This window comes from Plenodomus lingam, assembly GCF_022343315.1.
Source record: "Plenodomus lingam strain CAN1 chromosome Unknown contig_1, whole genome shotgun sequence".
Classification (NCBI taxonomy): Eukaryota; Fungi; Ascomycota; class Dothideomycetes; order Pleosporales; family Leptosphaeriaceae; genus Plenodomus; species Plenodomus lingam.
The window spans coordinates 779,311-793,579 of record NW_027093927.1 but is presented as its reverse complement, the minus strand read 5'-3'; the positions used below and the strand labels follow the sequence as shown (position 1 = coordinate 793,579).

The window sequence follows — 14,269 nt, the reverse complement described above, 5'->3', positions numbered from 1 at the left end:
CACGAGTTGATGTGCGCGCAGGGAACAAAAGCCAACAAACGCAGTCAAGATGGACGGCCTGCAACAACCTACACGATCCATTTTCAATGAAGACTTTGAGTCTAACCAGTATTCGAGACTCCATACTATACAAATACAAATACATATATCTTACCCAAGGATATTGCAGGTTTTCAAGAAGCTCTTCGGCATTGACTATATGTACAGCCTCGAATTTACTTGTCTGCAGCATCCAAGGGCTTATTCTGGCCATACTCCAACGTTTTCTCTCTCTTCTCTTTATCCGATTCCTTGGGATCATGCTTCATTTTATCCTGGCTTTCTGTCGTTTCTTCCGTTGCACCCAACCGCCCTTCCTCTGGCTTGCTCACAGGGTTTGCTGTCGATACGTGGTCGGCGTCATTCTTGTCCGTGCGGCCGACTGAGGCGCTTTTATTGATGCTCTGGCTCTCAGCGCTGCTGGCTTGTGGGTTTGATACGTTGGAGGTCTGACCTGGAGACGACCCATCCTTCGTAGCGTATGTGCGAGTCAAAACTGGAGCTACAACTGGAAAATATTTTAGCTCTTTGATAACCAAGATTTGTGGGGAGAAAGTACCCTGGCCACGTTCGTACAACGAGCGAGTCACAATTGGCGCTGAGCGAGAGAATCTGGAGAGGAATGTGGAAGACATGGTTCGTGTTATAGGGAATACCAAAGAAGAGCCAGAAGATACAGTTGTACTGTGAAGTTGAAAGTAATTGTAAGTTTGGAGCAGAAGTTGTTACATTTAGACGTCGAGCCGCGTTGACGTGCCCGTGATGTGTCAGTGACATCATGCGATCCTTCACTTCAAGCCTCGCCCTCAAATTATTGCGACATCACATGCATCAACTAGAGACCAGAGGGCAAACATAGGGCGTGTATTTAAGGACACAGTACAATATATGTGTATGTAATTCTCTTCGTGCTGAGGTAGTGGTGGAATCAGACGGATAAGCAACTATGCAGATGCCAAGACCTGCCATAGGACAAAGTGGTTGGATTGTCGAGGAAAACCTACGCTCAATATGGAGCCCAGAAACTTAAAAAACTAACTCGCTATTGGTTTGAGATCTGTATCACGCTGATAAATTCAAGTTTGGTTTTTCTCGCCCCTCGAATATGAATCTGCTCTGACCTGTCAATCTTGTTGAGATGTTGAAATTTATGTTTCTTACTTTACCAGTACATACCGATGTCAAATTCTTATTGAGACGAAGATTCCAGTGCGTTGATTGCTGCCTTTCAGTCAACTTCAGACACATCTCTTGCGCTGACCCCGATTCCTTCCATATTCGAACCAACTGCCAAGGGTGAAAGTCAGTCCCTGTGGACTCTTCGAGCACTTGTGAACCGTATCATAGGCCTTAATCTCAAAAAAGCAGAACATTTTTTCACTGGCCATTTATAGTTGTTTTTCTACCAGCGTTCGTCTTCATTACTCTCTACGTTCCCATTAGGGTACGGACTTCGAGTTCATGATTGATAATATACTGAAACATGACATTACCCGCATGTCGCCTATTGTCGGCACAATCATGCGAGATTCAATCATCAGAAATAGCTCGATTTGAGCAATGAACTAAACGAAAAGGAACAGGACATCGATACGACGATATGTAACACGCTAGTCTTCAGATATGCCACCTCACATGATAATTGGACAGACGACGATAAAGCGCCGCTGCAATGGCCACTTCGAATATGTGCACTTCGATTGGCGTGAGGTGATGCACTGTGTAGATCTATTCCACATTTCGTTTCGCAGTCCCACTCATGGACTTCAATAGCAACACCAAATGTGATGATTTTTACTCCGTATATGCAACGCATGAGCAATCAGGCTGATACTGAAATAAGCTGGAACCACTCTTGGAAGTCAAGTACTGGATCTTCCAGGAAACTATTGCGACAGCTGACTAAATCTCATCATACCGCCGTGGTTTTTGCAGTACGGTTCAGATCTGACGTATTTAAACTATATTTCTAGAGCAGTTTATGTGGTGATGAGTAGTATGTATTCTGATAAGTTGTCTCTTTTGTTATGAGTAGTCTATATTGTGGTCTAATGCAAGAATTAAAACAAAAATAGTAGTTACAGTGTCGAGCATACGCCCGTAGTAATCTACCATTACTTCTACTTCTATCGTTTTACTAGTATCGTATCTTACACTTGATAATGCTGTATACTCATCCTGCTTTCTACAAAGTTACTTACCAATTAATTAGTACATCCATCTCTACTGTGCTAAATCTTTTCCACCACCTCTACCGATTCGTTGATTGATTAAGTGAAGGATTAGCTGCTGAATTGATAAATTGGCCATGAATTTAGTCATGAATAGAATATAAGTAAAACTACTACTTGAAACCTCTTCTTATACACAAATGTAAACTCTAATTCAACTGCTATCATAAACCTTAGCTATTACAGTGACTATATATAAAAGTTTAGGCCTTAGATAATTAGCCCTATGCACTAATCACCTAGACTCCTAGAGCATCCCTTCCCCCAATTTTTTTTTACACCGTAGTGAGCGGGTGCCGGGGAGCGATTGTTGAAGTCAAGGGCAAGCGGGCTGCGGCGTAAATAGTTTGGAAGATTGCAGCGAGTAGATTGGTTTGGCCTTCTGGCCCGAAGATGTACCATCACGATGGTGTCTGGCTATCGGGTGAGTCGATGGTGTGATCGAAAGCTGAGGACTGGGATGAGGTCTTGTAACAAGTGCAACCCTCGTTCCATCTTAAGACCAGTGCAGCCAAGACAGACAGGCAACTGCTGATACCGCCCCGACTCGGTTCCGAGACCCCTCTGCCTCTAGGTATAAGAGGAGCCTTATATTCATAGATAGATAGACAAGTTCTTCTTGTCCTTTCGTATAAGACCTATAGGTGTAGGAATCAATTCGTTCAATCTCTATACAGACGCGCACTCCCATATGCCTTTGAGTCGTATCCGACCCCTTTCGGACGTTCCTACCTACCTGTGTCGTTATAGGTCTTGTCTGAGAGAAGTAGCTCTTATTGAGGCTAATACCACTGTAATGTGGGATGACTGCTTAGATCGAAAATGTTAAGTGAGCGTAGTTTCATGAAAATGAAAGAACTTAGCAGTTGAGAAACATTCGATGGATCATGGTGTAAGGCACCTAAGATTTGCCTCAGGTTTTCGAATAGCACAGTTACAATTAATCCTCGTCTATTCACTCTTGTCTATATAACATCGCTCTCACTATCCCATCTAAGCCAAGTAAGCCACATCAACCCAGCTCTCCTCTCTGAATCCCTGGCCAAGCAATTCCTCAACCGCGATCGCCTTATCCAACTGGCCAGCCCAGTCCACTCTCGCTGACACATTAGCACCTGGCCCCGTGTTCTGAAACTCGCGGTAGAACACATTTTCAATAGGGGCAGTATCATTCCAACGTCTCCATCCCTCCGGCTTGACCACATCGCTCAACTCACACTTCTGAAACACAGTCCGAGCGAAGGGCCTCCACGGACGGCCCAGAACCGTCGAATTCGGCCCACTTGTCCCGCCAACCTTGCACTCATTCAACACATAGTAACTAGTGTTCTCCTCGAAGTCTCGTCCGTTCGCGGTAATATAGCCCGGCCCGATACTCTCAATATCGCACTTCTCGAACCAAGCAATTGCGCGCGATCCGAAGATGAAGTCGACAGCGCCGTTGATGTAGCTCTTTGCGTAGATTTGGCGGCCAGAGTTGGCGTAGATGGTGTCCTGGTAGCCAGTAAATCTGCAGGCGTAGAAGCCCTGGTTTGTGTTTTGGGCGCTGAGGGCGAGGGCTTGCCCGTTCCTGTTGGATTGTCCAAAGGTGTTGCTGATGATGAGGTTGTAGAATTTCACGTCGGATTGCTGGAGACGAACGGTGGCGGTCTGGTCGTTTGTTGTTAGGGCTGGGTTTTGGCGGGAGAGGTTGCCGGTTATGGTGACGAGGTTGTTTTGGTCTATCGGGAGTTTTTGATTAATACTTGATGTATACTGTATATTGAGAAGAGGGTATGTAGGTAGACTGGAGGATAGGCAAAGTCAGAACTTACAGCCTCGAGCATCCTTTGTCTCTCCCTGCACGGTCAAAAGTCCTGATCGTTTAGGAAAGTGCACTTGTTCCTCATATACGCCACCAAAGATGAAGATCTTTTGCTCAGCAGTATCATTTTTCAAAGCCGCGACCGCAGAGCTGATGTTTCTGAAACTACCCTCCCATTTTCCAGAGGCATCGACGACCAAGGCACCGGTGTCAGGTTTCGTACGGTCCCATCGACTAGGTTGGGCGACGCTGCTGCTAATGGCACATGCCAAAGCAAGAATTCTGATGACGGAGAACGTCATGTTTTGTGCAAAGAATAACTGATAAATCTCAAGGAATGTGGTTGATGGTTGATAGAGAAACCCGGTCAGTTGAACGAACCAGACGTGGTATTTGTAGTAGAACTCCTGCTAGGTACTATGGCAGTCTGACCTCTAGGGAAACACGCCAGCACTCATTTCCCCATTAATTTTTCCGTAACTTGGGTCGGCGCTTGCTAAGCAACTCGAACGATGACGCCCAGAGAAGAATCCCTGCATCACTGAGTGCGAAGAATAGATGGGAAATCTGGAGTATACAGCACGGCTGCTCTTGATTGGCGTAAGTTGGATTCTCCGCATAGGTACACTGCCTAACTGTGGCTAACTACCTACCGGTAACTACCCCAGGATTTGATCGCAAATCCGGGGATTGCGATCACAAGAACTAAGTCATGAACTTGTCGTCCAACCATGAACTTGGTCTCTCGACTTTCCACAATCGTGTTTCGTTCTCGAAACGGCGTGTTTCATTCTAAATCTCAATCCAAGACTCCAAGACCTAGAACTACGGCACACCTCGGGCCTTCCCATCGGCCCGCAATCACATGACTGCCATCTATCTGTGGAAAACAAGACCTTCAAAGGGCGTATTTCTGCCCGCCACGCCTTCGAATTTGCTTTTTACATGGCTTGGCCGAGCAGGTTCAACTCCTTGAAAGGGCCAGATGTAAAACAGCATAGGTACTACAAGCAGGTGAGCCGGACATAAATTCCGGTGATTTGCATCGATCTGTTCATCGATCTCGAATTGCTATTTACTTTGATGGTACTATCGTTGCAAGCTGGATCGGACCGTCAGACGCGTGAGACGTCTCCACAGACTACTCGATTGACTTGCCTGCCGGTTGTCCGTACGCTCGTGTAATGACGTTACAACAGACTTAACTTTCCAAATTCCTTGACGATAGGCGCCTGCCTCTTCTTATCCACCTCCTGCAAACTATCCCAGAGTGTCGCATCACCCCCAGTAGGTTTCAACTCTCCATCTACACCATGAATTGCCACGGCGCTATCATCCGCACTGGGTGCCAAAGCAGCTGCAGGATACAATTCCCCTACAGCTTTCTTACATCCTTCAACCACTTCCTTGGCAGCATTGCTCACTGCATCTGCGCGCTCCCTCATGCCCCTTCTGATCAAGCCCTCCACTAGCCTTTGAATCTCATCTTGCATGCTGTTGAGACGCTCAATCAGTCTTTCGATGGAATTTGTGAGATATTCTTCCTCATATACCGTCCCCTTCTTTCCCCGTGCTCGCTTGCGCTCCTCGCGCCTCTTGTTCTTGCTTGTCTTGCGTGTGGTTGTAGTGTTAACTGTTCCGGTTTGATTGGTATACCGTGTCATGAACGTGCCACCGGATGTTGTATCTGTCGGCGCGAGGGAAATGTTGTCAGGAATATTCGCACCCGCATTCTCATCCAGTCCTTCGTAAAATGCCATGGGATCTTCTGTCTTCTTCGTGCGCAGATCGTGCAGGCGCGGGACTTGGGCAAGCAATTGAGACTTCATTTCTGCAAGAAATTCGGTCATGTCTGCGCTGCGCTCAACGAGGGCCGGGTCAATGACGGAGGTGAGTAGGTCGGATTGGCGACGTAAAGTGACGATGCGGATTGCTTCGGCGAAGTGGCAGCCACGACAGAGGAGGCGAGCCGCGGAAGGAAGGTCGGAGAGGTAGTCTAGAGTGAGATTGGAGGCCGAGAGGTAGTCTTTTGATTCCGTGAGACCTTCTGCAAGCGATGAAGCGATTGACACGAGCTCTTCTTCCGAGACGCCTGCGAGCGTAGCGGAGGAAAGGGCTTCGCGCCATAGGTTGGCAGAGCGATAACATGGCCATGCTGAAGAGTAATCATCGAGGAACTCGTATGCTAGTGCTGCTTCCTTGTGGTTATTGTTTGCGCTAAGATGGTCGGCGTAGAAACGCATGATCTCCTTTAGGCGGGAAGTATCGTAGTGGTAGATGCTAAGTGCCTCCGAGTAGAGAGCGTGCTTCTGCACGTATTCGAGGACCTCATCGAAGACCTGTAAATCTCTGAGGTGCAAAAGCGCTTTGGCTCGACGACCGAGTTGATCGTCAATTGTGAATTGCCGTCGAAGAGTAGACATATCTTGCAGCGACTGTAGGTGAGGAAGATACTCTCGAGGATCCTGTAACATGTCAGACTCATACCGGACACGATCATGTGAGATAAATACTTTTTGTGATTGCTGTGCAATAAGAAGAGTAAGATCAAGGTTGTATAGACCAAGTGACGTGTCGTAAAGCTGGTTCACGTCGGCAAGGAAGCAGATGTGCTCAGCAGCCTTGTCTGTGAGCGGGTCTTGGATTGCTGAAAACTAGTCAATATGATAGTAAGACTGCACAAATCAACCGGATTACCTTGAAGTCGTCCTATCATTTCGAGACCGTTCTCAAGAGCCGGTGGTACCTTGGAGACGTGCGCTGTTATAATGTTCTGTAGATGCACGTCTTTGTACTGCGACTGTTCGAGCACGGCCAAAAATGTATCACAGATGCGATTGACTTTGTTGGCTATTTTGTCTTGTGATAGATGTGATTTGGTGTCTAGCTCTTTGGCCTTGAGAGTTTCCTTGTACATCGTTTCTGAAACATCCTCATCACTACCCACCATTAGCCAATGCGCGCAGCAAAAGTAATCATTCACGTACCGAAGTTGGGCCAGAAGTAGGTCGATATGTTCAATCTTCTTGATCTGTATCACAATCTTCTCGATGTTAGCCATAAATCGCTCCGGATCATGGTCGTGCAGAATGTTCATGTCGACGCGTTGGTTTCGGCAAGTAAGGAATGCCTCGTCATATTGCTCGGCTTCGATATTGCGGCGGATGGCAGCAAGTACGAGTGCTCGTGGGTAAATCGTCTCAAGATTACCTCTTGGCATCTGCAAAACTACCGAGTAGACTGTTGGCATGACCGCGACTAGTTTGGCACCGCGTTCGATGCTCCTACATCGTTCGTCCTTTTGAGGCTCATCGGCTGGTACTTCAAGTTCTCCTGATTGTTAGCTAGATGCAATACTATATTAATAGTTTTACGGACCTTCTGCAGTACTGAGGTGCACGAATTTGAGTAAATGTTGCGTAGTCGTGAAGATGAGATGGGCTGACGTGACTACAAACGACGTGCAGTTTCGTGCCAATACTCTGTCATTGGCGTAAAGAATGCCACTTTTTGTCAAGCCAAACGCCAATACCTGTAGAAATCAGCCATATACAAAATTGCATGGAGAAATCAACCGCATACCTGTCCCTCCACATGTGCAACTTGAACCTCAGCGCAGAAGGTGGGTAACTTCTGGACCAAAGGGGTCTGTGGAGACATGTCTTCTGTCATGTCTACTTGATGCAAAGCTCCATTCTGAAACTCTGTGTAGATAGCGGAATGGTCTACACTGGAGAGTAGCGAGGAGACATTCTCTGTCTCCATGATTGGTCCATGGGGAACGACATCTGTACCCTCGCTACGCCAAAGGAAGGCTTCTTCTTCATCCCAATTATCAATTAATACGTGAATGCTCTCGTTCCCGAAGAAGGCGACGTGACGTGGCGAATAATCTTTGAGAGCATCGCTGCGCCAAACTGGTACGGGCTTCGGTATAGGCCGCTTGTGCATGTCAAGAGCGTAGACGGCAAGTTCGCAGTTTGAAAGTATTGCCAAACGAGTTCCCGATTTCGACAGCGCTACATCAACCGGTACTGATTCAAGCGAAAGTGTTTGTAATGCCATTGGAGGCGGTACATTGGCAAGTCTTAGCGGCGTGAGCTTTAGTGTTACTGGCACAATTAATCTGTGGTTCGTAGACAAAGCCCGTAGTGCAACTTACATCCATCGATCGACGCGATCATACCAAAATCGTTGGGCGGCACGGTTGAGCCAGCGGCGACGGTTGAGGCATATTCCAGTATTTGCAGTGCATCTGTTAATAATCTGGTCAGTAAAAACGAGTGTTATGCATCTCTTGCCACGTACCTGCAGTCGATATAGCTAGCGCCAATGGCTTCTCAGCGTGCCATGTACATGCTATCGGCTTTGTACTAGCTTCTTGAAACGGCAGTTCCTGCTTGAGATAGTAGTGGTAGTTGCTCATGGTCCATAATTGCACCTTATCAGGGTAGGCGACAGCAAGAACACTAGAATCGCTATTCCACTTGAGTGCGAGGGGCATCTTTAACTCATCCAGCGATTCTTGACTGAGACGCAGATCAAATTGGCCGTGGCGTAGACCGTTTCGCTCGAAAAAGACGACTTCCATCTTGTCACTCGACCGTTTGACACCAGCAATAAGATTTCCTGAGGGCCGCCAGCTGAGCGCCCCTTCCAGGCCATCCACTGGTTCGCTTACACTGTCAAGTTGTCCTTCTCTTGAGTAGACCCGAATCATGCGACGTCGGTCTTCATCAACTTTGCTGACTGCAAAGTAGGCACCATCGCCTCTCCAGCTGATTGTGACGGATCGATCATCGAGAGCGCTGAGCACACCTTCGTCGACAGACTCTGGTACGGTGGGATCTTGCAGTGCCCTTGCTCTCTTGCCCTTGAACTGAGTTTCCTTCTTCCCCCAGCCTACGGAAACATGGTTTGAAACATTGACATCCTCGGGAGCGAGATTGATGCTGGCGATGTTTTCAATATCTCGACTCATCAACAGGAGTGTGTCGGCGAGAGTGGTGATTGCGAGTAGTTCCTCATCTGGAGACCAGGCTGCCGCCGATATTCCAGCGTCTACTGAGCCCACAATCTCTACCAACTCTTCATTCGCCAGCGGATTCTCCCTCACAAGGACGATGTCGCCTCCGGCCAGTATCAAACATGACGTGGCTGTATCAGAGAAATGTTGCAGGCTTAACACTGAGTCATGGGTAAGCGAGGGCAATGGGCACGGCGCATCCCACGACGCAATGTTCTCAAGGCGTTCCTCTGCACCGTTGCGCGTGTAATGTAATCGCTTGAGTTCGATGGTCGCACGTGATTCGGAAGGGCCAAAAGAACATATCAAGGCGTTGGTCGCGGGATCCCACGCAGTTTCAGTGAGGGGCAATGGCTCTTCTCCCGAGAATCGCAGGAGCGACCTCGTCACGATTTTGAGGTTTCGCATTACCAAAGGTTTATGGGTTGCATGTGTGAAGTTGTGCGTGTGATTCCCTTTCTCTACCAAAGCAACTGCTATGAGTGGTCCACGAAATTTCCAAGCTAGCCGAAGTTTTGCCAAGAATCGCATTGTCGAGGATGCCCAATGGAGCGGGCATCCAAGTCACAGATGCTAGCAAAGATGCGATAGCCTATGAGCCTGCGGCATGCATTGTCAATTAGTAAGTCGACTTCTGTATAGATAGGAGCCGTGCATGTTAGATAGTCGCTTCACTCATGCAAGGTAAGGAAGGGCATATGGCGTCATTTAACTGGAGATTAGCACTGTTCGATTGGTGTTGATGCACCTGCCATACAGCAGGATAAAAGAATCAGAATAGTCCATGCAATTGGTGGTATAGTGTCTATACAGTAAATCGCATGAAGTCCCTCTATACTACAAGTTCCATGCCCCTCCAACGCTTGAGGGCCATGCCCAGACCGCTGCGCGATAGACCTATTTGTTCTTCTTTGTTTGCCACACTGTGTTTGGACAGCGATTAGCCTAGCCTTGGGGGATGTTTGTCTCATGTAGGATGTCTTACCAGCCAGGAGGAAGGGAATCGAGAATCCAGTAGCTGCGACTTATTAGCCGTGACCCTCACATTGCGTCCAGGCCAGACCCACCCATGAATCCCCAGTACTTGAAGGCAAATCCCTTCTTCAGAGGGTCGAATGGCAAGTTGCTTCGTGGGCCCTCGGGATAGTGGTATGGGCTGGAGAGCTGGGCGCGGGTGGACTGGAAGCCGCGGCGGGCGACAAGCGTTGGGGCCGAGGCGGCGCGGAAGGTAGCACGGGCAAGCATCTGTAGAAGTTAGATATGAAGTCGATTGCGTTATCCTCATGCGTACTTTGGGGTTAGATTTGGTGGAGAGTGGAGATTGTTGCGAGCAGACTCGATGTCCGCGGTGGTTCGACTCTTACTATTCGAAGTCACAGCGATGTGATGTCTTGGCACGTGCACGGTCCAGGCGAGCTAACAAGACGATTCCATTGACCTTTTTTGACCAGCGTCTCAGTTATCATTGCTTACTGCTTTTGCACATACCTAGTAGAGACAAAGTCAATCCCACTGGTCGGCTCCCCGCTCAGTATCATCATCGGCATAGTCGCCTGCAGTTTGTCTAGGACATACCACTACGACTGGCGACGAGAAGTCCCAAAGCATCATGGACGATTTGTTCGACGTCTTCGATGGCGGCGCTGCCAAAGACACTGCGCCCAAGAAGAGTAAGAAGCGCCAGGCAAATGGCGCCGTCAAGTCGCCTGTTTCTGCGCCCGCAGAGGACACGCAAATGGGGGATGCGCCCGAAGAAGAGCCCGCAGCACCCCCAGCCGAGACCTCAGAGCAAACGCTCAAGCGACAAAAGCGCGATGCTGAGCCCGAGCCAATTGTGACCGACGACTTCGAGACGGAACAGTCGCGTGAGATTGCTGCGGCCGCTGGACTGCAGGCGCAACAAGATGGGCAGGCGGTGGTGTTGTCACATCAGGTCCGCCATCAGGTCTCGCTGCCACCGGATTACGACTATGTACCCATTTCTGAGCACAAAGCCCCCGCCGAACCCGCACGCGTATGGCCTTTCACGCTCGATCCTTTCCAGCAAGTTTCCATCGCCTCGATCCAGCGGAACGAGAGCGTTCTCGTATCGGCGCATACATCTGCCGGAAAGACGGTTGTTGCCGAGTACGCCATTGCGCAATGCCTGAAGAACAACCAGCGAGTCATCTACACCAGTCCCATCAAGGCGCTCAGTAACCAAAAGTACCGAGAGTTCATGGCAGAGTTTGGTGACGTCGGTCTCATGACGGGCGATGTCACCATCAACCCCACTGCGACCTGTCTGGTTATGACCACGGAGGTAGGTACCTGGGTAATCTAAGAGAAACTGGCAACTGATAGTGGCAGATTCTGCGTTCCATGCTCTACCGAGGCTCCGAGATTATGCGCGAGGTAGCTTGGGTCGTATTTGACGAGGTACATTATCTGCGCGACAAGTCAAGAGGTGTCGTTTGGGAAGAGACGATTATTCTGCTACCAGACAAAGTCCGCTACGTATTCCTTTCCGCCACCATTCCCAACGCCATGCAATTCGCCGAATGGATCACCAAAACCCACAGTCAGCCGTGTCACGTCGTATACACCGATTTCCGACCGACCCCACTGCAACACTACTTCTTCCCGGCAGGCGCGGATGGTATACATTTGGTTGTCGACGAGAAGGGCGTTTTTAGAGAAGAAAACTTTCAAAAGGCCATGTCGTCCATCGCAGATAAGGCCGGCACTGAGGCGTCGGATTACCTGGCGAAGCGTAAAGGTAAAGGCAAGGACAAGAAGACAAACAAGGGGGGTAACAAGGATCAGACGGACATCTATAAGATTGTCAAGATGATCATGATGAAGAGCTACAATCCGGTCATTGTGTTCAGTTTCAGCAAGAGGGACTGCGAGAACTATGCGCTTTCTATGAGCCAGCTCGCGTTCAACGACGAATCTGAAAAGGCCATGGTGTCAAAGGTCTTTAGCAGCGCCATCGAAATGCTGTCCGAGGAGGATCGCCAACTACCACAAATCCAGCACATCCTCCCGCTTCTCCGGAGAGGCATCGGTGTTCATCACTCTGGACTGTTACCCATTCTGAAAGAGACCATCGAGATATTGTTTCAGGAAGGTCTGATCAAAGTCCTCTTTGCGACCGAGACTTTCTCCATTGGACTCAACATGCCGGCAAAGACAGTTGTCTTTACTAGCGTTCGCAAGTTCGACGGAGTGTCGCAACGATGGGTTACACCTTCCGAGTTCATCCAAATGTCTGGTCGTGCCGGTCGTCGTGGTCTCGATGACCGCGGTATTGTCATCATGATGATCAATGAGCAGATGGAACCCGCCATAGCAAAAGAAATTGTGCGCGGACAACAAGACAACCTTAACTCAGCTTTCCATCTCGGCTACAACATGATTCTCAATTTGATGCGTGTTGAAGGCATCTCACCTGAATTCATGCTTGAGAGGTGTTTCTTCCAGTTCCAGAATACTGCTGGTGTATCGAACCTCGAGAAGGGTAAGTAACCTCTGCTGTTCGAGTATGACAGTACTAACTACAGTGATAGAATTGCAAGAGCTTGAAGCTGAAAAGGCGAACATCATTATTACAGACGAGGCCACGGTCAAGGATTACTACAACCTGCGACAGCAACTAGACACACATACGCAAGACATGCGCGACGTGATTATGCATCCGACACACTGCTTACACTTTCTACAAGCGGGTCGATTGGTGAAGGTCAAGTTCAAGGACCATGACTTTGGTTGGGGCGCTGTCGTAGCGTACACACCGCGAAAAGCGAACAAAGGAGAGGTTCTCCCGCCTCAGCAATCATACGTGGTAGATGTTCTCTTAGCAGTTGCGAGTGACACTACCTTCATGCCTCAGGCTGGGGACGGTCTCCCACCGGGTGTACGACCACCAGCTCCTGGAGACAAGGGTAAGATGGAGGTTGTGCCCATCCTACTGAGCTGCATCGAATCGATTGGCCACCTGCGCGTGTTCCTACCGAACGAACTCAAGTCGACCGAACAGAAGAACAACGTGCGCAAAGCACTGGGCGAAGTGAAGAAGCGCTTTCCCGACGGCATTGCGATCTTGGATCCCATTGAAAACATGCAGATTAAGGACGATAGTTTTAAGCGACTGCTCAGGGTATGTACTTGTTCCAAGAGATCCGAATTCTTGTCACTGACCATGCGTAGAAAATCGAAGTGCTCGAGTCGCGCCTCCTGTCAAACCCTCTTCACAACTCGCCTAGATTGCCCGATCTGTACAGCCAGTATGCGCATAAGATTGCCATTGGCGAGAAGATTAAGAAGATCAAGAAGGATATCGCAAACGCTTTGTCGGTAATCCAGTTGGACGAGTTGAAGAGCAGAAAGCGAGTGCTGCGTCGCATCGGTTTTATTGATGATGCAGATGTCGTTCAACTGAAGGCCCGTGTGGCTTGCGAAATCAGCACCGGCGACGAACTCGTACTCAGTGAATTGCTCTTCAACCGCTTCTTCAACGAGTTGACGCCCGAGCAGTGCGCTGCCTGCCTGAGTTGTTTCATCTTTGAAGAGAAAACTACTGATACGCCTGCACTGAAGGAGGAGCTGGCTAAGCCTTACCGGGAAATACAACAGCAAGCGCGGGTGATTGCAAAGATTTCGCAAGAGAGTAAACTTCAGATTGACGAAGAAGCGTACCTGAAGACTTTCAAGTACGAGCTCATGGAGGTTGTGTACGCCTGGTCCAAGGGGGCGTCGTTTGCAGAAATCTGGTATGTTTGCAGCCCTACGCCTCCGTTGCAGGATACTGACTAGGGATAGCAAAATGACGGACGTGTACGAGGGCAGTCTGATTCGTCTGTTCAGGCGATTGGAAGAACTGCTCCGACAAATTGCACAAGCGTCCAAAGTCATGGGCAGCGAGGAGCTCGAGCAAAAGTTCACTGCAGCGCTAGACCTTGTCAGACGGGACTTGGTAGCAGCGCAGTCCCTGTATCTCTGATTCAGACAGCATCTTGGCATTTGTATAGCATGAGGTCCTCTCTGGAGGATTTTAGATAGTTGGGCAGCATCTTTGGTTTACGAGGTAGGTACGATACGGATACGGCACTTGCAGCGGCGTTTGTTCCCTCTTCTTCGGCTGAATGATGGCGACCTCAGCGCCACCCGACCGAACCAGTGTCTCAG

At 49.0% G+C, this 14,269-nt stretch overlaps 4 protein-coding genes across 4 annotated transcripts; 1 reads left to right on the top strand and 3 right to left on the bottom strand.

The window, feature by feature from the left end:
• Nucleotides 1-54: 54 nt before the first annotated feature.
• On the bottom strand, nt 55-1,476 carry IAQ61_000260 (uncharacterized protein). The gene is made up of 3 exons (XM_003835387.2): nt 1,216-1,476; nt 599-1,160; nt 55-547 (listed from the first exon to the last, which is right to left on the bottom strand). Exons 2-3 carry the CDS (start codon nt 672-674, stop codon nt 216-218), a joined length of 408 nt encoding a protein of 135 aa, XP_003835435.1. The 5' UTR covers nt 675-1,160; nt 1,216-1,476; the 3' UTR covers nt 55-215.
• Nucleotides 1,477-3,218: 1,742 nt separating this feature from the next.
• On the bottom strand, nt 3,219-4,700 carry IAQ61_000259 (uncharacterized protein). Its single transcript, XM_003835386.2, has 2 exons — nt 4,085-4,700; nt 3,219-3,991 (listed from the first exon to the last, which is right to left on the bottom strand). Exons 1-2 carry the CDS (start codon nt 4,374-4,376, stop codon nt 3,264-3,266), a joined length of 1,020 nt encoding a protein of 339 aa, XP_003835434.1. The 5' UTR covers nt 4,377-4,700; the 3' UTR covers nt 3,219-3,263.
• Nucleotides 4,701-5,264: 564 nt separating this feature from the next.
• IAQ61_000258 (uncharacterized protein) lies at nt 5,265-10,345 on the bottom strand (the record flags this gene model as incomplete). The annotated part of the gene is made up of 10 exons (XM_066094594.1): nt 5,265-6,539; nt 6,588-6,721; nt 6,772-7,013; nt 7,062-7,407; nt 7,453-7,606; nt 7,657-8,186; nt 8,237-8,329; nt 8,383-9,603; nt 10,086-10,118; nt 10,168-10,345. The coding sequence occupies 10 exons, from the start codon at nt 10,343-10,345 to the stop codon at nt 5,265-5,267; spliced, it is 4,206 nt and encodes a 1,401-aa protein (XP_065955447.1).
• Nucleotides 10,208-14,084, top strand: MTR4 (ATP-dependent RNA helicase mtr4; the record flags this gene model as incomplete). The annotated part of the gene is made up of 6 exons (XM_003835382.2): nt 10,208-10,328; nt 10,660-11,402; nt 11,450-12,602; nt 12,652-13,241; nt 13,292-13,854; nt 13,904-14,084. Coding segments are annotated over 6 exons (3,351 nt in total), but the record flags the coding sequence as incomplete, so codon positions are not given.
• Nucleotides 14,085-14,269: the final 185 nt, after the last annotated feature.

Coding starts and splice junctions, on each gene's coding strand:
- IAQ61_000260 (XM_003835387.2), bottom strand. CDS start 674: ATGTCTTCCACATTCCTCTCCAGATTCTCTCGCTCAGCGCCAATTGTG. Junction 548..598: donor GTTGTACGAACGTGGCCAGG/GTACTTTCTCCC, acceptor AATATTTTCCAG/TTGTAGCTCCAGTTTTGACT.
- IAQ61_000259 (XM_003835386.2), bottom strand. CDS start 4,376: ATGACGTTCTCCGTCATCAGAATTCTTGCTTTGGCATGTGCCATTAGC. Junction 3,992..4,084: donor GACAAAGGATGCTCGAGGCT/GTAAGTTCTGAC, acceptor AACTCCCGATAG/ACCAAAACAACCTCGTCACC.